The sequence below is a fragment of the Sinocyclocheilus grahami genome, unplaced genomic scaffold (genome assembly GCF_001515645.1).
Source record: "Sinocyclocheilus grahami isolate Dianchi unplaced genomic scaffold, SAMN03320097.WGS_v1.1 scaffold2.1, whole genome shotgun sequence".
NCBI lineage: Eukaryota > Metazoa > Chordata > Actinopteri > Cypriniformes > Cyprinidae > Sinocyclocheilus > Sinocyclocheilus grahami.
In genome coordinates this window covers 1,541,670-1,568,041 of record NW_015505181.1, presented here as the reverse complement: position 1 = coordinate 1,568,041, position 26,372 = coordinate 1,541,670, and the positions used below count along the sequence as shown (strand labels likewise).

Here is a 26,372-nt window from a genome sequence, read left to right as displayed (position 1 = left end):
ATTTTTGTACTTAAATGTTAATGCATTTTTGTGATGGCTAAGCTGAATACTCCAGTTTCAGAAATCATTCTAATATTCTAAACAGAATTACAAAGTGACATCTCACAAGTCTGACTTTTTTTTTTGGTTTACATTTTGCAACTCTTGACATTTTTCTCAAAATTCCGAATTTAAATCTCACAGTTCTGTTCAGCTTCTCTCTCTCTCTCTCTCTCTCTCTCTCTCTCTCTCTCTCTCTCTCTCATAATTCCAAGTTTACATCTTACAATTCTGACTTTTTTCTCATCCTTAAAATGAAATGCAAATGTAAATTAAATAAAGCAAATATTCACCACTAAGCTTGATTTCTTACAAGCAATGTTACAAGTGGCCCAGAAAAATTGTGGTCTTAATAAGTGGTTGAATTTCTGTGAAAAAGTGTGTTGGAATGTTGAACTGACTGACTTCTGGCTCAACATTATGGGTTTGATTGCGGCGTATTCCATTTCCAACTGTCATAACAAGACTAAGGCTTCAAACTCTTGAAATAAATAGGCTTCATATATTTATTTGGCTGAAATTAATCCAGTTTACCTCACAAGTTGCTAAAAAGAGCTTCTGTTGTAACTCAACTTGTAATATAGTCTAACCTTATCTACATCCAGGGAGATTTGCATATTTGCAATGAAAAGTGAACGAAATCTTGGTCTAGTGTGTCTCATGTTTAAAGGTGCTGTATGTAAGTTTTTGACTCTACTAAAGCATAAAAATACCATAATATGTTTGCAGATATTTAAGAAACATGCTAAGTTAACATATTTGTTTATCTGAAAAACAATGCTACAGTCAGTTATTCTCCTTTGAAAATGTGTGTTCCGGCCGGAATGTCGGTCTCTGTTTTGGTTTGTGAAACCCGCCTACTGCCACTTTACCCAATTGTATTGCGGCACCCTGGGTTGCCAGTTGGCGGAAAACACATCGTATTTAATTCCATTCATCGTCAAGTGCGCTCGTTCCTGTTGGTGTCGTCAATCTGGCAACCTGCCTGTGCCTCAAGTCTGAGGAGGAGGGGCCGGGTGAAAAAAACCCTCTCCAATATTTTGAATTTGGACTGCAATACCTAGTTCAACCACTCGGTGTCAATCCTACATACAGCACCTTTAAGGTTAACAAATTAGATTTTTTTGGACTCTACAAGTAACATCATAACATTTGAAGTATCTGTATTTTTCTTGTTCACCATTCAAATTAGGCAGCTTCTTGCCTTCATTTTCAATTACAGTAAATTCACCTGAGGTGAGTGAACACAGTGTCGAAATACAATTATGGCTGTACAAACTCTACTGAAGAAAAGTGATATGAATAAATGAGGAGTTTTAATTACAAAAGGTTTTAAATACATTCACTTTATTGCATGAGGGTACTTCTAAAGCAAGCACATTAAGTATTATTTTGTTTGATTTGCATAGCTCAAGCAGTCTCGTTTTTTCCCTTAAAATACCATTAGTTATGGTAAATATGAAGACATACAGTGTTTTGATTTAAAAATATTTACACAGACCAATGTGCTTATTTTGAATTCTTGTAGTTAATCCCACTTTATATGCTACATTTAAAAAAAAAAAATCTAATATTAGACATCTCTGCTTTGACTGTCCAACTGCAACTTTGACCATTTTGTCCAATTACGTACAAAATAACACTTAAAAATGACTTTTAAACAAGGCCTTCAAAAGGATGCTGTAAAGTTTAGGTCAATAAATTAAAAATATATCAGCCTTGATCAGTATCTCCATAATATATCAGATCAAAACTCTCTTTAATCATTTTACAAATGTAACCAATTAAACCTCATTTTATTCATATAAAAATATGCGATGCACTGATCTTGTTTTTCTCTTTCTGAAAAAGGATAAAAAATAGATCTCTGTCTTCCCATTCAGGGCTGTTTTTGCTTAAAAATGATGATGAATAATTTGCTTCTCTGGAACGTTTTTTCTCTTTCCCAGATCTCATACTGTTTTTTTAGCATGATTCAGGTTTTTGGTTGGTTGTTTTTTTGTTTTGTTTTTTGGAATAAGAACAACATGATTTCTGTGACTTTGCAGAGAAATAAATATGACATGACAGTTTCGTCAAACAAATTCTCACAAAACAGATCATACACAAGCTGAGGCCAGTGTTTAGTCAAGAGCTAGACCAAAAACAGAGTAATTTCATGTAAAAAAAATAAATAAAAATAAAGACAAGCAGAAAGCATAGAATGGGCTAACAACTTGCATGGCATTTTAGAGGTTTCGATATTGGGAACGATCACCTCAAAGTACAAAACAGGAGATTTATATGGTTTGGCAAATTGTTCTTTACTTTACGATAAATTATAATCAAGCTGCTTGATTACAGAGGTAATTACCTGTGATAGAAAAATAATCCAAAATATTGTTCCATTTAATTCCATGTTAATCTATATTTACACAAAAACTGTGCCACAGCAGAAAAGAAACAGCCAAATGAATCTCCAAATGGCACAACGATCACAAATAAGGGCTTTGATATTCTGTTGGGGCAACAGGTTACATAATTTAACATCTGTATATACAGGCTGTAATGCAAGTTGCTGGCCTCGCATGAACACGCGTTGTTTCAACAAGAAGATTTACAACTCTAAGGACACTTCCAATGTTTCTGCTTTCTCATCTTATTAATCTAACACACACACTCACAAGTATTTAGGTACCAATATTTGGTACTGTCCTAGCAGTAAAAGCACTATGATGAGTCCACATGGCTTTGATGCAAAGATTAGAGTAATAGTCATATCAATATATATGCTTTATTTATAGATACACACGGTACTTAAAGGCCTGACAATGGTTTGAGTGACTGCAATGTTGACGGGAAGAGGGTTCTCAAGCCCTATTTTGAAACTAGAAAGGACGGTGGGAAAAGAGGAGGCCAGGAGGAGTCACAGTGAGTCTGGCCTTAAAGTTGATGGAGGGGAAGTGCCCAATGCCAAGTTTTCTTGCATCATCAACATCCTTTGGATCAAGACAACAGCGGATTCATCCACAGTCTACGACTGTTCCAAGCTCCTACTGAGTTGTGTTCATAAATCCTCGGGGGTTGATTGCGGCTAGTGTTCTGAACACAGATAATTATCATACTAGCAGTTCCAAATCACTCTTCTGATGACTTACAGATAAACTGCCCTTTGACAACTTTGCTGTAGTCCCTGGTCTGGTTTTTACAACTTCCTCAAACATGGCTATTTTCCTCTGGTCGCATCTCGGTCTCTGTCATGCTCCTTCCTGTCGCAAGAATCCACCCTGAGCAGCTGTACCCAGCATTTGTAGTATGAATTTGCTGTATGTACTCCAGTCAGTGATGTGACTGAGAGTAGATATGAATCTGTAAACATCGTCCACTCCTGGCTAGTTTGTAGCTTTTGTAATATGACTCCCATCTTCCGAAATCAAGTCAAAACAGCTGATTAATTGAATTACGTAGTTCTGCCGTGGGTTACGCACTCCGAATGAGGATTGTGAGGAGATGTGGGGGCAGATTGCCTCGCTCGTGAACAGCCCTCTGCAGACATCCAAACATTTTGAAATATTTCTCTGCATGGTGTTGTGTAAGTAATCGAAAGAAATACAATGTTTGGCGGAGGCAAAACAAAACGTTCTTGGTGTTCAGTGTTTTTTTCCATCTTTTCTTTGTCTGCTGGACACTCAGAAGGGCTCACCGTCAAATTTGACAGCTGCAAGAGCTTGAGCTGGGAAAATGGGAGAAGAAGAGAGAACAAAGAGAAGAGGAGAACAAATGTATTGTCAGAGACTGTCGTATTTCTTTTGTTCAGCTGAACGTTTTTCACATTTAAACACACAGAAAAATTATAATAAGGCCGAAAACACACTCTTTGCAAGAATGTGAATGCATCTAGAAATGTTTAAGAGATAGTTCTCCCAAAAATGGATATTCTGTCACCATTTACTCATGTCACTGCAAACCTGTATATGAAGTACTTTCTTCTGTGAAACACAAAAGAAGACATTTTGAAGAATGATTCAACTCATTTTGTCCATACAAATTCAATGAAGGAGTCTGAAACAACGTTGACCCCACTGATATTCATTGTACTGATAATTTTGTGTTCCACTGAAGAAAGTCATACAGGATGTGAAGGGGGTTAGCAAATGATGACACCGTTCTCATTTTTGGGTGAAAAATGCAAGATGTATCAGACCGGAATTGATAATGCAATGTGCTGCCACCAGGGGATGCTTTAATGGACATGAGTGTAAATTCTCTTCTTATATTGACAATTTTTATGTCAATTTAATGCAAAGCATTCACAATTTCTACCCACTTAAATATTTCAGAGCTTGGAATAACTTATTTATTAGAAAAATACCCATGGAGTTATAAGATTTAATTAATTAGGGAGTGAATTAAAATAATATCCTGATTTTTAGTAGTTTTGTTTTAAGCCATCTTAAAGCTTCCTTGAAAGTTTGCTGAAGCTCCTTAGTGGGCCCCTGACCCTTGGATGAGAACTTCAGAGTAACAGTGGATATACTGTAGAAAAAAATCACCCCCTTTAAAATAATCTTTAAAATGTTTTTCTGCAGCCTGAAATGAAGACGGACAAAGTTTTTGTTTCATCCAGCTGTATTTACTCAGTGCAACTTATAACATCCAAGTGAAAGATACAACACCAACATGTCAGAAAAGAACAAAAAACAGAATCACTGAGTTGGAGAAAGGATCACCCCCCTCCTAAAAATGGCTTATAAACGCAATCAGGTGTAGTTAATCACCTCAATGGCACACAAATTTGACTTTCAACTGTGATCAGCTGTGGTCATTTTGATCAGCTCAGCATTAAAACAGCTTTCCTGGAGCATTTCAGTACTTGGTAGTGCAACTGAAGCAAACAATCAACTATTGGTGGCAAAACACTTGTCAAAGATCTCCGGGATAAAGCTGTGGACAGGCACAAGTCAGGAGATGGATAAAAAAAAAATTCAAAGGCTTTATCAATGCCTAAAAGCACAGTGAAGCCTATTATTAAGAAGTGGAAGGTATTTGGTACAACACAGACCCTACCTGGATCAGGACATCGCTCCAAACTGGATGAAAGAGTCAGGAGGAAATTGGTCAGAGAGGCGACCAAGAGGCCTACAGCAACTCTGAAGCAGTTGCAGAAATGTATGACAAAGAGTGGTCATTGTGTGCATGTGACGACAAGGTCACAAATTCTGCTCCAATGTGGCTTGTATGGGAGGGTTGCAAGAAAAAAGTCACTCCTCAAGAAAGGCCACATGCAGTCACGACACACCTTAAAGATGCTGAGGCAGATAGACAAAAATGTTATTATTTGGCCTCAACACCAAACGATATGTCTGGTGGAAATCCAATATAGCTCACCATCCAAATAACAGCATTCCTACAGTAAAGCATGGAGGTGGTCATATCCTGTTTATGGGGGTGTTTCTCTGCAGCAGGAACTGGAGCACTTGTCAGGATAGAAGGAAAAATAGATGGGGCAAAATACCGTCAAATTCTTGAGGAAAATCTGCTGCCCTCTGCCAGAAAGTTGTCAATGGGAAGAAGGTTTACCTTCCAACAAGACAATGACCCAAATTACACAGTGGTTGAAGGAGAAAAATGTGAATGCCCTTGCATGGCCTAGTCAGAGCCCAGACTTAAACCCCATTGAAAATCTGTGGAATGACTTGAAGACTGCAGTCCACCAACAAATTTAACTAAACTTGAGCAGTTCTGCAAAGAAGAGTGGGCAAATATTGTAAAGTCTAGATGTACAAAGTTAGTAGAGACATATCCCAACAGACTAAAGGCTGTAATTAAAGCAAACGGTGGTTCAACAAAATACTGACATAAGGTGATCCTTTTTCCAACTCAGTGATTCTGTTTTTTTTTGTTGTTGTTTTTTTTCTGACATGTTGGTGTTATATCTTTCACTTGGATGTTATAAGTTGCACTGAATAAATACAGCTGGATAAAACAAAAACTGTGTTTGTCTTCATTTCATGCTGCGAATCAACAAAATGTGATTATTTTAAAGGGGGTGATTCTTTTCTATAGCCACTGTACATTAAACTCACCATGTGTGACATGGCCTACATAGTTAAAGTTAACATGTTTATAAAAATAGCTACCTGAATAATAATATCTGGCTTAATGGCACACTTTATTACCTACGTGAATCTTTTGAACTCTGAGGTTTGCTACCAACAGCGAAACACAAATAGAATACATTCAATATGGTTGTTATTTTGCAATGCGAATGTTTAAACATTCGCCTTTGCATTCGCATACATACTGTCAAGTGTTTCTGACCCAACAGTTAATAAGGTGAACCGATTGTACAACAGTTGCCAAAATAGCTGCATCTGGTTTCCGTGTGAAAATGTTCTTTAATAAACTGTTAATGGACCACAAGAGAAATTTAGAGAGTTCATGAAAGTTCACTGTGATATGTTTAACATAGACCAAAACGTTCAAACGCCAACATCACCTTTTTTTATCATTCTTGTCACATGGTTTTGATCATGGCTGTACAGCGAAACACAAATAGAATACATTCAATATGGTTGTTATTTTGCAATGCGAATGTTTAAACATTCGCCTTTGCATTCGCATACATACTGTCAAGTGTTTCTGACCCAACAGTTAATAAGGTGAACCGATTGTACAACAGTTGCTAAAATAGCTGCATCTGGTTTCCGTGTGAAAATGTTCTTTAATAAACTGTTAATGGACCACAAGAGAAATTTAGAGAGTTCATGAAAGTTCACTGTGATATGATTAACATAGACCAAAACGTTCAAACGCCAACATCACCTTTTTTTATCATTCTTGTCACATGGTTTTGATCATGGCTGACTATTATTTTGTCATGAGTTGATTGCAGCTGTTAAGTTTACAGTTAGTCTGTTAACACTGTGTAGACTTGATCACTGGAAATTATGCTGATAATACAGAATGAAAGCCAGTCAACACATTTGTAGGAGCTGTTTGTGAAATAGCCACAAGTCCTGTAATAAATGTGCCGTTAACCAAGATTAAGAATTTTTCTTAAATCACATTTTTTCCATACCAGAATATTTTTCTACCAAAACGGTGGTGTAAATGCATCAATATTCAGCGTTGTTATATTTCTAGCTAGACTGAAAGTAAAAGAAAGCAAGGGCAATAATGAGCAGGACCAGAAAGAGAGTTTGTGTGAGGAACTGGGAAGTGAAAGGAAGGGGCGGGGATTGTTGTGCAGTGGGCGGGACTCACCTTCACACCTTCATGATGTGGGAAGAGTCAGAGTAGTCAGCAGAAGGGGGAGGGACCAGGCTGGTTGGGGAGGCAGGGGGACTGGGGACGCACTGTGCTGCAATGCAGTGAAATTATGGGGGGGATGTCAAAAGAAAACATATGCCATGAAGCAAATGAAATAGGAATTGTGGGACAGAGAGGTGGATATATACGGTCCTCTCTACAGAGCCACAAGCCAGAAGGCAAAATTAATCCATGCTAATTGAATTTTTGACAACAAAAAATATGGAATGAAATGAAAGAAAACTATGAAGGAAAGTCCAATGCATGATTTTAAATTTTATTTTGCATTTTGGTTGTCCATAAATCTTCATCTAGAAACTGAGATCAAAGGCATGATGAATAAAAAAATATATATTTTATTTTTAAAATTCTCTCTGTTTATTACTGATGTTTGTCCTCTCTGCCTTTGTCAATTCATATGTGTTCTGAAGTGTAAAATTTTGTGACAATAACAAACCTTTATATATTCATAGTCGTTAATTTGAGAAAATCTCTCACTCTAGAGCAGTTCCCCAGTGAATCTAGATGGAACTAGAGAGTGTGCTTCAGTACCGAGGTCATGCATCTAGATGGTATCTAAAAGCTTCATAAATGTGTTGTGAATTTTGAAACAGATCAATTAAATATCAATTCAAATATAAATTTCTTCTGCAAAATAGCAAATATAATAGTTCAACTAAGTCAAACAATAACTATAATTAAAGTGCAACCTCAGCACTGAAGTGTGGTGAAGTGTACTTTGAGGACATCGAGGAGCATGTGACATTGAAAGGGCATGAGGGTGAGACAGTGGTCAGACAGTTGGTGTCACAGCTCGCCCAGGCTCCTCAGGGCGGCAGGCTTCCTCACCGGAGAGCAGCCGGCTACGGCGGGAGGCCTCGGCCGCCAGAGCGCAGGAAATCTCGATGCGTTTCTCCTGCTCATGAAGCTGCAGCTCTGGGTTACTGGGTCCCTCCACTGGCCCGTCCAACACCGGCACCACATTTTGCAGGCTGGAGAAAGACAGATAGGATATTAATATTCAATAAAAAAATAAATAAAAAAATAAAAATTATATATATATATATATCCACAGATGTAATAAAGTCATTTTTCAAGTATTGATTTCACCTAAGAGGAAATTCTGCCAAAGTTTACTCAATGTTGTTTGAAACCAAAACTGTAACCTGTTGTATTTTCTAAAGAACACAAAAGTGAAAAATCTTTGATGGTGTTTTTTATACTTGTATTTTGAGAGCTTGACTTAATTTTAGAAGTTTGGCAGTCCCTAATTGTTCGGCAAGTGCTGCATATGGTTTATGGCATAACAACAAATGGGTTTGGATGGACAAAAACAAAACAAAATAAAGGTTACTCAGTGTGCAGTGGATGAGGACATGATGTGCATCATACTTAGATTTGGCAATCAGTGTCTTGATTCTTTCAACTTTCTTCTGTTTTTCCCGCAGCTCTTCTGGGCTGAGTGGTGTACTGGGCTCAATGTCCAAGTATCGCTCAGGGATCAGGACTTTGTCCGGCATGGACAACTAGAGAAACAATGACACAAATGTCCTTGCCTATCCTTCACATCAACCGTTATTAAAAAACTGGACAATGTTCATGGTGCAATGTGCAGTGCTGCTATGTGATTTCTAACCTCTTTGTTGAGATCCAGGTCATAGTGTTCAGGTTCCACCTGTCGTCGCAGACGAGCAATTTCTTCCCTGGGTGACTCCATACCTTCTCCCCTCACGGCCGCCTCAAGATCCTTAATATCCACCTCATCAGCCGTTACTCTCCTCCGCACCTGGATATCAGGAAGAACAACTGGCTCAATGCTTAGCATGACATAAACTGCAAAATGGTTTCATAGAATATATTTTATTTGCCTCACACCATTTTTTCTTGTTTTAAGCATATACTTTATGGCACCCAATATAATTATATTTAGAATATATCAATAATATATTTTGCAGTCTTGCTACTTTTCAAGTAAATTTCAAGTGCAGATCATTTTACTGGACTGCTTTTTTTTCTCTCTGTGAAGTGCCTAAATGATCACAACTGACCCTTATAAACGGTGAGGGTATGAATTGAGGGTAAATAGGGTAAAAATTATAACTGATAGATATCACCAGATTTAACCAGTTGATTAATTACAGTACATTAAGACTATTGTTTTTTATTACAAGTTTTCTGAAAGTTTGTTTAAATGAGCAAATTATGCATTATCAAAATCAACCAGTGCAAAAAAAAAGGTTTTGCCAGTAGCGTCTCAAAAACATGAGCTATTGGTAATAAAGTGCATTGATAAGCAGTTAAACCTGCAATAATGTGTTACACCTTCAGTACAGAGAAAAAAAATGCTTAAGAATATGACAATAACCACTCTGTAGTTAGCAGAAGATTTGAAGCCATCAATGTTCTGGTTGCTGGAGAGGTTGAGGCTGCGCCTTTTGTCTCTGACTGAGTTGCTCTGGTTTCTTCGTATCCTCTCATTCTGTTCCTCCACAGTCATTTTAGACTTTACCTCTGCGGGGAACACTGCACTCTTTGGTCTCTCCTGGGACACACATCCAATACCATTACACAACACATTTATAAAAGATTACCTATAATGCCACCTAGTCCTATACATACTGAATCAGAACCCAGAATTTGGATCTGTAACTTATGTTGATTAAACTAATGGTACTGGCTATATTTTATAGTTCTTCATATTTTCTCATAAAATGTGAAGCTATTATTGAAAACATAAACAGTTAGCACAGATTTAACTTACTCTGGAAATATGACCATTGGACACCTTCCCATTTCTCCATTGGACGCCATCAGAATTGGTCTTGTTTTCTGATGGCGACTTGGTCCTGGGTGGAACAATCCCGACTGCAAAGAAAAAGTCAATTATAAACTAAATTTTTTAGACAGGCGCCATTGTGAGGCAATAAAATCGTGTTGGTTTCTAGTCACTCTTTTGATTAGTTTTTCACTTGTTTCTTACTGTAAACCATGATTTAAATGTAATGTATCCTATAATTAAATATAATTAACTTCATATGCTCAGGAAATAGCAAGAAAAATGTCAGCCCTTTTTTCTTCTTTCATTGAAGAATAATGCTGTGTGAAATACCTCTGTGGCCAGCTGTTTGGTGGGAGAGGCCTGAGAGCCAGTGACAGGAGAGAAGGGGCTGAGAGGACTCGTCAGACTCACTGAACTCAAGGGACTTGCAGGACTGTTTGTGCTGAAGGAGCCGGATGCTCCACTGGCTACAGGAGACAGAGAAAGATAATAGAGTTAAGGACTAATGTCATGACGTCAAAAGTAACCTAATATTCTTCCCTGTAATATGCTCTACTTTGCTACAGTTGCATTCCAATAAAAAATAATCAAATCATAAAACAAATGACATTGCTGTCTGTTTCCCAATTACTAAGCCTGTTTCACATCGTACGCACTGCATGAAAGCGTTGCTGCAGCAGCATAACTGCAACAGCAGGCACACAACATTCATGTTTACATAAGAAAACTGCAGCTCTATACAGAAAATACAGAACAGAAATAGCGACAGATCTTTTCTTCTGTTTTGTGATGTACAGCGAATCTGAATGTGAGCTTGCAGTTGACTGTAAGAAAGGGACAGGGTTTATGTAGACCAAATGAATTAAAAAGTCATTTAATAGAAGCATATGTCATAAAACAAGTCAGTCGTTTCACCAGACGAACCAGTTATGACATTTTGATTAAAAATTACGAACCAATTTGACAAATTAAATTATGTAAAAAATAAATAAGGTGAATTTTCATTTCATGCTGACTATAATAAATAGCTAGAAACTGGTCAGAAATAAGTAATTCTTCTGCTCTGCAGCACCATGGTGGTGAGTGCCAAAATGAACTTGCATAGATTATGTGTGATGCCGCGCAGTATGGAGATCATCTGACCTCTGTGCTTGGCCGTATCCGTGCCACGAGATAGGTTGTTCTTGTGCAGCCCCTCCAAAACATCCTGAACCCTCCAGAACTCCTTCTGAATGTGCCTGTGTACCAACTCACTCTGGGAGAAGAGGAGATTCGTTTAGACAAGTGATTCATTGAAACAGAGAGACACATGCATTATTGAAGCACTGTCATCATTACAATAATGCATATTCAATTCTTATTCAAAATTAATGAGAGAATCCCATGCTATTCAATTACTGATTGCATTATTCATCTCCATTTCAAAGGACTTTGAGCAGTTCTTGTTGCATTAAACAGATAATTACTATGGATCTTAATTGAATATTCAAATGAATTCTGTATAATCAAGGTCACCTTTTTTTACTACAACAATGCCCTCATCACACCACTAACAGTGGATAAAGGTAAATCAAACATGTAAAAATGATCATGACAGTGCTGAATGCAGTGGAGGCCATTCGCATGATAATTGCATGTGCTCATAAATAAATGATTTGCCTAAATGGAAAGGTGGCAGAAGTCATTAAGGGCTTGTAGTGAAGGAGTTCAAGGTTTCCTGGTAACTAATGATGATGATGACAAATGTGGAGCCAGTATCCAACGTACCTGCCCTCCAGCATTCAGCTGCTCCCACAGGTCCCCGTGGATGCTGTTTACTTCATCCTCTAGTACCTCAAACTCCATACGGGTGGTGGTCAGGGCCTGTGAAGTACAAATAACAAAAGAAACAACAACATTTATTTAATCAAAAACATTAGCTTCGGTTATGGGGTAATGTGTGTTCATAAAAGTGTAAAATTGTCTGGTTTCCTACATTGGAGGCCTGAGACAGCTCTCCTCTGATGTTAATCAGCTTGTTTTGTAGACTCTCCTTCTTCAGTTGAAGTTTCTCCATGGCCAGCGGCTGGCTCCTGTACAGCTCCATCTCCTGATGCGTGGCCACCAGCACCCCCTCTAGACTGTCCTGGAAATTGCAGAAAACAGTCAAGTGAGTGAGGACAGTAGTTTTAGGCATAATTAGGTGGTTTATATTGATAATGTAATATTAAATATTAAATTAATGCTGTAATATTTGTTTAAATATTATATTAAATATATTATAATAGTATTTCATAACCATTTTTTTTAGAGAACTCCTAAAAGCTACAAATGTACCTTTTCCATTCGCAAATGGTGAACTACAGTCTCCTGCTCTTTCACAAGTCGATTCTGCTCACACAAGCAGCCCAGTAGTTTCTGTACAGAGACAAAATGAATGAGTTCATGGCTCTGTTATGTGAATGACAGTGATTTGCAAAGTTGTACATTTATGCATGCCTTTGATCAGACAAAGTGACTTACACTGGTCTCAATCTCATTAAGCTTCAGTGTGGGATGTAGGTCACCGTACACATCATGGAATGGAGGCACCTATAACCGGAGAGAATAAATAAAATGGAAATCTTAGTGAAAATGAGTCTTCTCATTTGAAAAGACCAGCAGTTTTTGAATATGAAAAACTTGGAAGAATTTGATTTAGGAGTAAATAAGATTTAAAATAATAATATAATAAACAATAAATAAAATAATACTAATAAAAAAATCCAAACACAATTGTTATTAATTTATGAATAAATAAATACCAAAACTTTAAAAATAAATAGCCATTGCAATGTGCTGTTTGCATTATTCAGCAATAAAAACCATCCCAAATGCTGTGTCAATGATAAGCACCACCGTGTGAAGGCTATCCACTGAAAATGGCTTTCTTGCTTGATGGTATGAGTGGATAAGACAAATACTGTACACAAAGGACAAAAACAAGACGACACAATACACAATGACCACACAATGGAGGATGTGATTTTAGGCAAACGAGCACTGGAAATGGCGGGATTCAGATATAAAGTAAAAAATCTTAAAACCAAAGAGACACTGAAGATCGTGGCTCTCTTTAAGCTGAACTTAAAGGTTAAGGCTCTAAAACAAAATTTCTGTTCACTTAAACCTAAAGCACTATCGAAACAGTCAACATGCCACATCGACCAGGATGCACAGAGAGAGGCAGGCTCCGCCTCAACCCCAGAACAGCCTCATTTGAGTCTAACTTTGGCAGACAGAGGCTGAACTGAGCTTCAGTAGTGCAGGAATAGCAGGTAGAACAGCAGCCTGCCTCTCTAGAGGAGTCTCGACTCTCTTACTTGTGAGAATAGTTTTGCTTGAGGAGAGGAACGCTCAACCATTCTGGTTACCATGCCGATTAGGTGATCACCATCTGTCATCTAGGGCAGAACACATTATCATTCACCCGGCTATATGCCTGACCTTGAATATGGCCGAATTTGATGGAACCTAGTTTACAGTATACTTACAATATCCACAGCAGATAGAGGACATAGGAGAGACTGGGGCAAGTTGTCTGACTTTTTTTAACTCTAGTGAATATTTCTTATGGTAGAAAATTTCTTATTTTTTTAAAGTCATTACACTACACTACCATTATAAAGTTTGGTGCAGTAATATATTTTTTAATGTTTCTGAAAGAAGTCTCTTATACTCACCAAGGTGGCAATTATTTGATGAAAAATGCAGTAAAACAATACTATTGTGAAATATTATTAAAATTTAAAATAACATTTTTTATATTTTAATATATTTTAAAATGTATATTTTCCTGCTGATTTTCAGATTTTTTTTTTCTGGATTTTCAGCCATTACTCCAGTCTTCAGGCACATGATCCATCAGAAATTATTTTAATAACGAAGCATTTCTAACGATCGATGTTTAAAACAATTGTTCTGCTTCATAGTTTTGTGTTAAGCTGTGATTCACTTTTCTCAGGTTCTTTGATGTAAAGGAAGTTCGTATAAACAGGACTTAAAAATAAAAATTATAACAGGCATATCAACAAAATATAATCAGTTAAAAAAATGAAATAATAAACAATTCATAAAACAGCAAAACAGCAAAACTGCAAAAGAAACTAATTAAAATAATTATTGAAAATGTATAATTTACAAAATATAAAACGTGACAATTTGCCCCAATAAAAATGTTGGGTAAAACTTCCTCAATCTGATATTAAAAACGATCATGTCCAGAACTGACAAAAAAAATAATGATTTAAAACTGTTTTTTAATCAAGATTTTTCAAAACAAACATAAAAAAATAACACTGCTAGAGTAAACACATATTTGTGACTCTTGACTCAGAACCTTACAGTTCCTGAGATATAACCCTCGTGACAACTTCCCCATGTGACAATTACGAAGAAGCCATATATAGCAGCCGCTCCTGTTAACATGCAACTGTTATAAAATTAGAAAACAGTGTGAGAACTGACACAGAGAGGAGATAGGAGAGAAGACGGTGAGAACAGGAGGTGGTGCTTCAGAAAAATGTTTGAGAGGACTGTGACTGACTACATTTATGACATGGTTGTTAATGTCTTGAAGTGGACAACCAAACATTGGTCAGTTTGTTCTTTATCGTCCTTTAATGTGAAGCCAACAATCAAAAGCTCTGTTTGAAAACTTAGTGAGCTGACTCTGTCTACTGTCCACATGCAGCTGCTTTCTAAAGAAGCATCCTAACTAAAGTGGAAATTCATTAATTTAAAACATTCTACATATTCAAGTTTTAATCATAATTAATATTCTTTTCATGCTTGAAATGTCGCGTAGTTGAGTAGCTCACTAGGTTTCGGAACAGAGCTAACGTGCTGTCAGCATTGAATCTCAGATGTGGTTGTTGGATCGAGCCTCCTACCTGCTGATCTAGGTACTCCAGGTTCCTCTGAAGCTGCACATCTAAAATGTCCTCCTGATGTGTGCAGTGAGGCAGCAGCAAAGCCCAGTGTGTCAAACCCAGCAGCAGCATACAGCACGCAAAAACATTGGATGGAGAAACGGAGATTGAGACACAGGTGAGGACAGACACATGCTAATCACGGCATTGCTAATCACAGCAAAGTGTGGTGCAGCACACTCATACTCATAAGAACAGACAATTACATGCCCTCATCAATCATTCAATAGCCAAGCTAGTGCACTTGATTTGTTGCACATACAAATTATCAGTCACGTGATCACATGATTTGCTGGTTCTCAATTGACAAGGATGTAAATGGTGTGTATCATGCTAAATAAATTCACAAGTGCTTAAAAGTGTTGACTTACCATTTTACTATGGACCGAAGGGGATGCTGGGTAGTTGTAGTGGTACATTCCTTGACTGTAAGAGCGACGATCTCCAGGGAAATCATACTAAAACAAGAATAATTATGGTAATTTAAAGTAAGACACAAAAAAGGCTAGATCTGCTGGAATATATGCTATTATATGCTATATTATATGATATTTTATTTTTTAATAATGTTAGGCAAGTCCTTCTTTAATATATTTTTGTTGTTGGGTAATATAATATAATATAATATAATTATTTTGATTCTTTTTAATAATAAATGTTAGGCAAGTCCTTCTGTAATATATTTTTGTTCTTGGGTAATATAATATAATATAATATAATATAATATAATATAATATAATATAATATAATATAATATAATATAATATAATCACATATTATATTATATTTCTTTTGATAATTTAATACAGGAGTGACGATATCCAGGGAAATAAGATTAAAACAAGAATTAATTATGGTAATTTAGTGTCAGCATATAATATATTTTGCAGTTTACGTGAGCAGTTCTTAGCCAGAATAATTTGTAATTGTCACAAGATAATTGGTTATGGATACTTAGTTGCTTGACAGGTGCTTTACCTTAGGTGAGCTCAGTGACCTGCGGAGCCCGTAGACTGAGGGGTCAGCATATATACCCTCCTCTCTGAGTCGTCCGGGTCCCCGATCAAACCTGGCGCTGGGCGATCGGGCAGGTGAGGCGAAGCTGTGTGGAGAATAGGGTCCTCCTGATGAAGAGGAGGGCGAACGAGGGACCGACCGTGAGCGTGGCTGTACGGAAAGCCGTCTCATAGAGTTCTGTGCTGAGTCTAACTGGGGGTAATAGGCAGGACCCTGGGGTCCCATCATCCACTGAGGGTCTCGAGGTTGACCATATAAGGGTCCGTCTCGCAATGATCGCCTCCTCTCTTCCATGGTCCAGCGAGGCGGTGGTCGGTTGTATGCAGCCGACATGGAGCAGATGCTCTCAGGTCGCACACCAGGTGGGTAGAGGGGATAGTCATCCACATACGGAGGGCCGCTGTACACACCGTAATAGTCTGCTGACATAGCGCGGTTTACTGTGTGGTACCTGGATGGACTAAGAAGGGGTGTAATTATCATAGACTGCAGAGAAATTAAATGACTAAAGTAAATCAGTTTACTAATTGTACCTGTTTTATTTAGTTTAGTTTAACACATATTAAAACTAAATTTAAACTTAAAATTAAAGAAAAAATAAATACAAAAAAAACTGTAATAACCCTGCTGAGAAAAAAATGATGAGGTTACGAAGGCACTCTAGACCTCACCTGCAGCCGTCGTCTTGAGTCACTATGGCCCGCCGCTGGTTGACCCACTGCTGCAGCTGCGTCATGGAGCTCTTCCTCTGGGCAAGTCTCTCCGGCACCGTCCTAGGCACAAAGCCCCTCTGCATCATAATATTCTCCTCATCTGGCTCCCGCATGTCCCTCACGTTCTCTTGGGACTGGTATCTTGAACCGTTGGGAGGACCATAGCTACCCCAGCCGTTGGGGTGATGGGGTGCCAGGCCTCCTTTCTCCCCCATCCTGCCCTCTATATTAGGGGTAACTGGGGTCACTGGGGTACTGGGAATGGTGTCTCTGGTTTCTACGCCGTTAAACTCGTGTTTGACAGGCTCGTGGACATCTGGCCTCTGGCCATTCTCTGCATGAGAGTTGGGCTCGAGATGTTTGGCTACCATGTCGTTTTGTTCTGCTGTAGGGACATGCTCAGACCTATTTCTGCAGAACAGCAGGAAAGAGAAAGACAAAACATCTGTAAAACACTGTCATAAACAGAGTGATGCCTTTGATCTGTTCAGTGAAATGTTGTGTTATAAGGAGTGCACATGACTGGATGTTCCAGAGTATCAGGGTAGCAGCATTAACGGCATGCTCTTGTGCTCCATCTGTGCTATTTTAGTTGTTGCTCTGCATACATTTTCATCACATCTGTGTCTTTGGCTGTTTGCGAAATGCTGACATTGTCCAAAACCATATTACATTCTACTGTGAAACACAAAAGTGGAAATCATGAAGAACTACTATTTTAATTCTATATAAAAAAACTATTTGTACTGAATAGAGGTTCACAAAAGCACCAGAAAAGTTTCATGGAAGTAGCCATTATGACTCATGCGCTACATTTCTAGTAATAGTGGACCAATATACTGTCAAAACCGATATTTAGCTTTTTTTTTAGTTCTTGTAATTGGACAATAAGTTTTAGTGTTTGGCCGATAAGCGTTGCAAACAGGACTTTTATTCTGACAGCGCTGAAAACATGGTGCCTGAGTGCATACGCACAGAAAACACACATGGATGCACATGACATGAGCGAGCAACTTCAAACTATGCTGCGCTATTTCCAGTTGGTCACTATGTGGTCATATTATTTATGCCATATTCACTGTGCAGTACATTTAAAATTAGCATTGCCTGGTCTTTATTTAAGAAAATAAGATTCCTACTGCACAAAGACTTACACAGCATGTTACTGGTACGCCCTGTTGCTTACAATGTTACACAAATCCTTTTTAGTGACTTTTCAAAACCAATTTCTTCACTTTTGAAAAGACCATAATAATAATAATACAGGATTTATTCATTTTTTTCAGAAGAAAGAGAATCATGTGGTTTGGAACAACTGGAGGGCGAGTAAATGATGATAGAATTTAGATTTTTGAGTGAATTTAAATTTTAATATTATAGATGCGTGTATGTACCTGGATGTGGCCGGGATGTGGACCCTGGCAGCCTCACTCATGGCTTGGATCCACTCCTCCTGCTCCTTCTGGCTGTCTGCACTGAAGAAGTATGTACGAATTCCTGTGTGCTCAACCTGCAAACAGAACGCAATACTGCCCTTTAAATCCTCACTTTCTTCTTCCTCCTCCTCCTCCTCTTTGCTGGTTTCGCACCACACCTGCAACAGAAAAAGAGAGAATAAGAGAATATTACTGTACTGTCATTTAGCCACTCCCAGTGTGCAAGAAAACAACTGTAAGCCTGATGCCACAGGGACAACAGAGCATGCAAAACAGATCCAACAGAACTCATGCAAAATAGTACATTCAATTGTCCATATGTACATGAGCAAGCAAATAAAAGCCTACAGATAAAATACATGCTTAAAGACATAAGAATAAATATAGAATTATTATTTGGAGTATTTGGCTTAAATGAATAGGTCACCAAAAATGGAAATTTGCTGAAAATTTACTCTACCTGTAGGCCATCCAAGGTGGAGATGAGTTCATCGGAACAGATAAGAGATTTAAAGAATTTGATTAAATTAAGAAACAACTAGTTACATCTTGGATGGCCTGAGCTTGAGTAAATTTTCAGCTAACTTTCATTTTTGGATGAACTGAAGTTGCAGTGCATGCAAACAAAAATCGGTCAGACATTTAATACGCAGCACAACATTGGAGAAAAGTGTGGCTTGCACATGCAGATCAGACTCACAATTATAGTAATTAAACGTTGAGCAGGTGACTGAAGTCTTTCAAAAAGTAATTTAGTCCAGTTTAATTATTTGATATAAACGATTGGCATTCATTTTAGACTATGACATATAGAAGTTTGAAGATACTTATTTACTTTTGTCAACATAATCATTACTGTCAGCTCATGTTAGGAACGTAAGCAAGTGAGTCTGATCTTGTCACTTTTCATGCAGTTACAGGAGCAAAAAGAGGTGCTCTGAAATACCTACTAAATGTGGCTCATCCACATATTGGAGGAAACTCACTCAGGGGTCCGCAAAGATGGGGGGTATTGGGAACAGAGGAGAAAAGACTACATAAGGATGACTAGATAAAATATAAAGGTCAACTTTAAGAGCAGGTTAGATATGGGCTAGATGTGGTCAGGTTTATTATAATGGAGTGGTCATAATGTGTATTAATATCCTGAAAGAAATGGCAGTTAGTAGAAATGTGGCTTTGTTGTGTTGTTACAAATACAAAACATTAGCTGTATGAAGCACATACAGTAGACACCTGACAATGTAAAACCTTTGTGTGAATGTGCTACATTAAATAAGTAACACAATAGTTTACACACGCGCACGCTTATCCAAAACACTGTACACTCTTAAAAATAAAGGTGCTTCAAAAGGTTCTTCAAGCGATGCCATAGAAGAACCATTTTTGGTTCCACAAAGAACCATTCAGTCAAAGGTTCTTTAAAGAACCATCTCTTTCTTACCTTTTTATAATCTGAAGAACCTTCTTTCGCCACAAAGAACCTTTTGTGAAACAGAAAGGTTCTTCAGCTGTTAAAGGTTCTTTATGGAACCATTTAGACAAAAAGGTTCTTCTATGGCATCGTGAAGCACCTTTATTTTTAAGAGTGTAGTTCAGAACTTTACCACATGGGGGCAATACAGAATGATTTAGAGTTGATTGTGGACAATACATTCTGTAGTCAGTTAAGTAACAAACAGCAGAAAAAATTTGAAAAATATATAGCAAAAAGACAAATTATTCATATTGACAAGTAAACAAATACACAGCTAAAAAAATTCTGTCAGCATAGTATCTCAAAAGAACTCAACAAACCTCAGAATCTACAAGCAAATTTCTCTTTTTCTTGACTTAATTTATGGCTAATGTCTGAAATTAACCTTTGATATTGAGGGACAATAAATATAATATAATATAATATAATATAAAAATATTATATATATAATATAAAATAAAAAAGACATGAGTTTAACACACAGCAGGTTCTGAATGAAGAGGGTGTGTGACCACTGATGAAACCTGACAATCACTGGAAGCTACAATAATCTGACCATCAAATGTTGTAATTAAGCATCTCTACCAGTGCCAATACTCTCAATTAGTCTCACATAAAACGACCTGCACTAAGTCATCTGAGGGTGTGCCAAAATCAGTTTCATACAATCTATAGTTAACTGCTCCACAAGACAGTTAGCTAACTGACACTACAGACCATTAAGGAACAAACTGTATTTTTGAATAGACAAAACCTGATAAACAGGATTTGTTTTACATATACAAAAAGTTATAGTACTGTATAGATCAAAATTTTCATATGTGAAATGTCTGGTAAGGAGAAAAACCCTGAGAGTTTCATTATACCATTCATTCATCCGTCAAAACAACTTCAATTAATCAGAATAACAAACCTGGACTTAAGTAATCAAATCATTTCTTTCCTGTTTATTCACTCAACAGGCTGCATGTTGTTTGCATGCTTAAATTTCTCTTGAAATTGAGAAAGTTATTTGTGTCACAGGAAGTAGACTGTCAAAACAAAAGTTTGCACTGCAGTGGTGGCTCAACAAACTTACAGAAATCTGGTACAAAAATCTAGCCATGCTATTGCAAGTCGTCTGTTTACCTTTGTACCTGCCAAAAGAATGCCTTGTTTGCGTTGATTGAGCCTCTCCCCGTCAAACACTCCTGCACCATTGATTCATTGCAGGCAAATTCTGTGCTAACTGTTTGCATTTGATTTTACAGAGAAGCCATTGTTCTTGTGCAGATTATTACTATATGATTCTGAGCTGGCACTTTTAAATGTTTGTTTAACTTTAATATAGCTGGTCTTCATTTCAAACTTTATAGTGTGTCCAACCTTACAACACAACTTTATTTAAGGAAATAAAGTGTAGGAGGAAGAGGTTTTTGGCAATCTGTAAGTATGCAAAAGGTATTTGACATTGCTTTGTGAAGACGCATGACAACTGAACCATGTTAACCTGAAGTGGCATGATTTACTTGGTACTCATTTGTCAAGTTGTCACTAATATAATGATTCAAAGTGTAATATTTTAATGTGAAGAGGTCACGTGAAGTTCAGTCAGTTATAAGAAACTTTTAACTGCACCCAAAAAACTCCCTTAAAGGGACAGTTCACTCAAAAAATGAAAATATATCATCATTTACTCACCACTATACTCTGTATGACATTTTCTTTTCTGTGGAACACAAAAGTAATATTTTTAAAGATTTTTTGTTGTTGTTGTTGTTAATACAATGAAAGTCAATGGGGTTCAGAGTTGTTTTGGACCCCACAAAATAATAAATAAATAAATAAAATAAAATAAGGAATGACACAAGGGAGAATAAATGACAACAGAATTTTCATATTTGGGTGAACTATTACTTTAAATAAACCTACAGTTTTAGCAACCTAAACAGGTTTTAGTGATGCTTCAATGCTTGTAAATCACTTCCTCAAAGGTGGATTGAAATAGTCACCTGAGTTCAAGTGCATCCTAAAGAAATATTTGTGGTCTATTGGAGACATTTGCGTGGCATCACATGCCAGACTTATCTATCTTTACAGACGTCCTCTTAACTACCAGGTACCCTTCTATCCAAACAAGCAGAGGTGCCTTCTTTCCTTCTTTACAAATCAGAAAGAAGAGCTGACTTCCTGTCACATAGTATGTCAGTGCAGGACTATATTTAGTTAAACCTTAATTATGGCCTAATAGAAAATGTCTGTCATCGTTGGTGTGTGAAGAGTAATAACATGCATAGTTCTCTCAGGAACGTGAGAGCTCAATGTCGTCCTCAGGAATACCACATGCTTGGTAAGATCATAGACAAGAACCAACACAACATCACTTTTATTGTAACTAGCCTGGGAATATAAGCCTACGTTTGTGAAAACCGGAAAGCATGTATTAGAATCTCGCTCTGTGTAGGATCTCATATGATGACGCCCTCTTTTTGTGCGTTTGATAATGCAAGTGATGGTAACACACCAGACTAGCAGATGATTTGATAAGACTGACCATCATTTCACTCTTTTATTGCACATAAAGGAAGGTCAAGCTACATAGTCTCATTGTAATAGGAGTGTGTTTTGTTGTCTCTCTCTGTGCCAAGAGCTCTCCGTCTCCTATGGCACTGGCACAGAGGTGCGGCCCGGGACACATTAGCTACACAGATCTATTACATAGTGGTGGAAAAGAACCGTGTTTACACTGTGGACTTAAAGGGTTAGTTCACCCAAAAATGAAAATGATGTCATTAATTACTCACCCTCATGTTCCAAACCCATAAGACCTCCGTTCATCTTCGGAACACAAATTAAGATATTTTTGATGCAAGCTCTCTGACCCTCCCATAGACAGCAAGGACCCTTACATGATCAAGGACCAGAGACGTAGCAAGGAGATCGGTAAAATAATCCATGTGACATCAGGGGTTCAACCGTAATTTTATGAAGCTAGGAGAATACTTTTAGAAATTACGACTTTATTCAACAATTCGTCTCCTCCACGTCACCCTGGCGCCATTTTGGAGACTATCCACTGAACATAAACAGTGTATGCTGTTCTGTGTCAGCTGTGCCACACGGATGCCATTTTTCTTTTGTGCACAAAAAGTATTCTCCTAGCTTCATAAAATTACGGTTGAACCCCTGATGTCACATGGATTATTTTACCGATCTCCTTGCTACGTCTCTGGTCCTTGATCATGTAAGGGCCCTTGCTGTCTATGGGAGGGTCAGAGAGCTCTCAGAATTCATAAAAAATATCTTAATTTGTGTTCCGAAGATGAACGAAGGTCTTATGGGTTTGGAACGACATGAGGGTGAGTAATGTTTGGGTGAACTATCCCTTTAATCGAATGTCCACGAGGGCCAATTTATTGTTAATGTTTGATCATAAATTTCAACAGGTCACAACAAAAGTCATTGTAGGTTATTTCCTTTTAGTATAATATCCACTGACATACTTTCCCATCTTAGCTCTGACCCATGGTTGAGCCATTCAACTTGGCTTTTTACAACAAAAAAAAAAGAAACAAAGTTAAAACTGCTACAGTTTAGATGGGATTTCTTTATCATTTTCTTCTGGTAAATTCCTCAATGGCCTCTGAAATCCACAACAAAACCAGGTTTAGGGAGAATACAAAGTTTTCTTTTCTTCTCAAAAGAAACCAATTTAGTTGTGGTCTACTATAACTGTTAGGCAAAGTTACGCATGTGGTATTTCATTGCAAAGTATTAGTGAATTCCACCTGTATTATTTCCCATATAATCCTCAATTTCAAACAAAACTGTCACATCTTGAGAACCATCTGGGAGGAAAAGCTCAGAGAGTGACACTCATTGCATCAGACAGTAGTCGATCTGAGCATGAGACATGGTGGGACGTTACCCTGGACAGCAGGTACCAATGCCCAGAGCAGCCCAATGTTAAAAAAGGTAGGCAATTCCCTGCCTTGCTTTTTGGAGTGCCAGATGGAGGAGGAAGCAGACAGTCAAGCCTCAGCAGGTACGGAAATGACAGACCTGTCTCCCTGCCTCTGTCATTCTGTTGGACTCTTTCTATTTCTGATCCTCTGACAGGTAGATGTATACTCTCAGTCATGCAGAGCTACTAAATGTTTGCTGATCCTGTAGTTCAGGGATGTGAGACGTGTTTGTGTAGATAAAAAAGCTTTCAGAAAAGCATGATACCAAATGGGGTTGTCAAAATACCAAAAACTATATTTACACTTTATGTAAGCAATAAGGTATGAGAAGCTGTGCTGTATCGTTTTCCGTCTTTTACTTTTAAAACAGACGATTCGCGGCACAGCGCGAGTTTGCGAGCGTCATTACAGTGTAAACTGATGGACATACAGAATCATACCTGAAACAGAAAACTAATAAATACAGTAATATTCCCTACTCACTTTGGAAACTGTAGGCGTCCACACAGACGCACATACGCATCAACACATCTCCGCGTGAGAAGCGTTTATAAGACAGGGGGAAGGGCGGGGTCTCAAAATTAAAGATGAAAGATGCAACATAACGCCAGCAGGGGTCACTCATACTTCGTTAAACAAATATCAAACAGTTAATTCTGCCGAAATACATAATAAATGAAACAGTTCCCCTTCGGGAACTCGAGCTGTGTCGGAAAACGCTAGGGGAACGCCTTCAGCGATACCAAGCTCTGAATCATATGTGTAATCAGTCGAACGATGGGCGAGACGTCCGCGGCGGGTGACGTCATGACCAGGAAGCTTTAAAAGCACGTGAGGTGCAGCCGGCGCTAGCTTTCTGTCATTCAGCGAAGCTCTCTGTGTGTGTCAGTCACGATTTATGTTCTGTGAGTCTTATTTATTGTTGTCTGTCCAAAAAAGTGCACAAGCATTCAATATAAGCTCCAGCAGAGAAAGAGACATGTTTAAGCAAAAGACAAAAAAGGGCGAAAGCAGATCGCGTTACAGACTGTGTTCCTCCCTGCCCACGCTACATCACGAGCGGGGATACACACAGTTTGTGCGTAGTCTGCTTGGGAGCGGAGCACGTGGGGTCGGCTCTCGAGAGGGCCGACTGTCCGCATTGTGAGCAGTTGCCACTGCGTTTGCTTCGCTCCCGGAAGGCTCTCTTTGAGGAGGGATTTTTTTTTCCTCACGGTGCTGGCCCCGCTTCCGCCGAGGCGGAGCGGCAGCTGCGCTCGTGGAGTTTGCAGCTGGATCTGGTGGAGGGAATGGAGACGGGCGAGTCCCTATCTTCTTCCCCCCCTGCCAGATCCTCTGCCCGCTCGCTGGGATCGGAAGCCCGTTCTGCGGCTACTTCCCCCCGGAGAGCGGGCTCGGCGCTTCTCGTATCTTCCTCCGAGGAGGTTGATGTGGAGAGCATCGAAGATTCGCCCCCTCAGTCCCCACAATATGAGGAGCTAATGGAGGTAGTTACTCGTGTGGTTGCCAAGCTGAACATCCGAGTGGCCCGCAGAGAAACAGACTGAACAGCCCCGCTTGCGCCTTCTGGTCTGTTCGGCGACACCGTCGATTCGGTCGTCGACAGATACCAGGTGGCCCGTAAACAGGCGGCGGCATTCCAGCGGATTCCCTCGCTGTTCTATAGCTCTGGGGGCTGCTGGGCGGGAGCAGCCCCAGCCGGGTACCAGCTCCTCATATAGGGAGGTCCAAAAACAGAGCGTTGCCTCTCGCGCTCCCCCGCAGCGGGACAGAGGCCGGCGGCACTCTAAGTCGGGGGCTTCTAAGGCGAGGCCCGATCTGAGGGTCGTGCTTCAGTCGAGGAAGCCCTCGACAAAGCGGTCCTGACAGACACGAATCCAGGACTGCTGAGGGTGGCCCCTACTGGGGAAGAGCGGGGTGCATCGCATTACACGGTGTCCGTCTCTCCTCAGCGCCCTCAGGAAACCGTTCTGCTAACCCGGCCAGGGCGCAGCGGTCTCCAGCGAAGGTTTTTCTCGGTATTTTCCGCCCGGAAACGTAGCGGAGCCGAGAGCCTCGCCACCCATTCGGGGGTCTCTCAAGCAGCTAGTTCGGCAATCTCCTGCCAGTCCGTCGCTTCAGGGCACCCAGCTAGCAGCTACAAAGACACCAGAGGCCAGTCTCGAGAGACTGGTTCCCTTAGTAGATTATTTAGCAGCGTGGAAACTACTGCCAAATGTATATCATTGGGTCCTGCAGACTATAGAAAGAGTTTTTTCTCACAGTAGTGGGCCCAGAGCAGGCTCTGGTATTAGGGGTTGCGTCCAATTTTAGATCTGTGGCTATTGAACCGCTCAGTCATGCATCTGAAGTTCAAAATGCTCACTGTCAAACAGGTCGTGTCTCAGATCAGGTCCGAGGACTGGTTCGTCACGATAGATCTAAAAGATGCTTATTTTCATGTCTCCATCCTTCCCAGTCACAGGAAGTTCCTGAGGTTTGCTTTCAGGGGCAAAGCTTACCAATATCGGGTCCTTCCCGTCGGCCTAGCACTCTCACCCCGTACTTTCACAAAGTGTGTGGATGCTGCCCTGGCTCCTCTGCGGCTCCAGGGCGTCCACATACTCAATCACATCGACGATTGGTTGATTTTAGCTCAATCAGAGCAGACGGCGGTTCGGCATCGAGATGTCGTTCTCGCCCATATGGGGAAGTTGGGGTTAAGACTAAATGCCAAGAAAAGTGTGCT

General features: G+C 39.1%; 1 protein-coding gene across 1 annotated transcript in view; it reads right to left on the bottom strand.

Moving 5' to 3' along the window:
* Window positions 1–1,602: 1,602 nt before the first annotated feature.
* Window positions 1,603–26,372, bottom strand: part of LOC107553145 (pleckstrin homology domain-containing family A member 6-like) — a 66,404-nt gene continuing 41,634 nt past the window's right edge. Inside the window, exons 7-25 of the mRNA XM_016235307.1 lie at window positions 18,182–18,381; window positions 16,746–17,198; window positions 16,036–16,534; window positions 15,429–15,515; window positions 15,019–15,072; window positions 12,611–12,679; window positions 12,425–12,505; window positions 12,084–12,233; window positions 11,876–11,971; window positions 11,252–11,363; window positions 10,396–10,575; window positions 10,310–10,338; window positions 10,091–10,219; window positions 9,695–9,871; window positions 8,966–9,115; window positions 8,722–8,855; window positions 8,179–8,321; window positions 7,285–7,381; window positions 1,603–3,751 (exon numbers count right to left, since the gene is read on the bottom strand). Coding sequence (XP_016090793.1) covers window positions 7,287–7,381; window positions 8,179–8,321; window positions 8,722–8,855; window positions 8,966–9,115; window positions 9,695–9,871; window positions 10,091–10,219; window positions 10,310–10,338; window positions 10,396–10,575; window positions 11,252–11,363; window positions 11,876–11,971; window positions 12,084–12,233; window positions 12,425–12,505; window positions 12,611–12,679; window positions 15,019–15,072; window positions 15,429–15,515; window positions 16,036–16,534; window positions 16,746–17,198; window positions 18,182–18,381 — 2,838 coding nt within the window. The 3' untranslated portion in view covers window positions 1,603–3,751; window positions 7,285–7,286. The remainder of the gene's footprint in view (window positions 3,752–7,284; window positions 7,382–8,178; window positions 8,322–8,721; window positions 8,856–8,965; window positions 9,116–9,694; window positions 9,872–10,090; window positions 10,220–10,309; window positions 10,339–10,395; window positions 10,576–11,251; window positions 11,364–11,875; window positions 11,972–12,083; window positions 12,234–12,424; window positions 12,506–12,610; window positions 12,680–15,018; window positions 15,073–15,428; window positions 15,516–16,035; window positions 16,535–16,745; window positions 17,199–18,181; window positions 18,382–26,372) is intronic.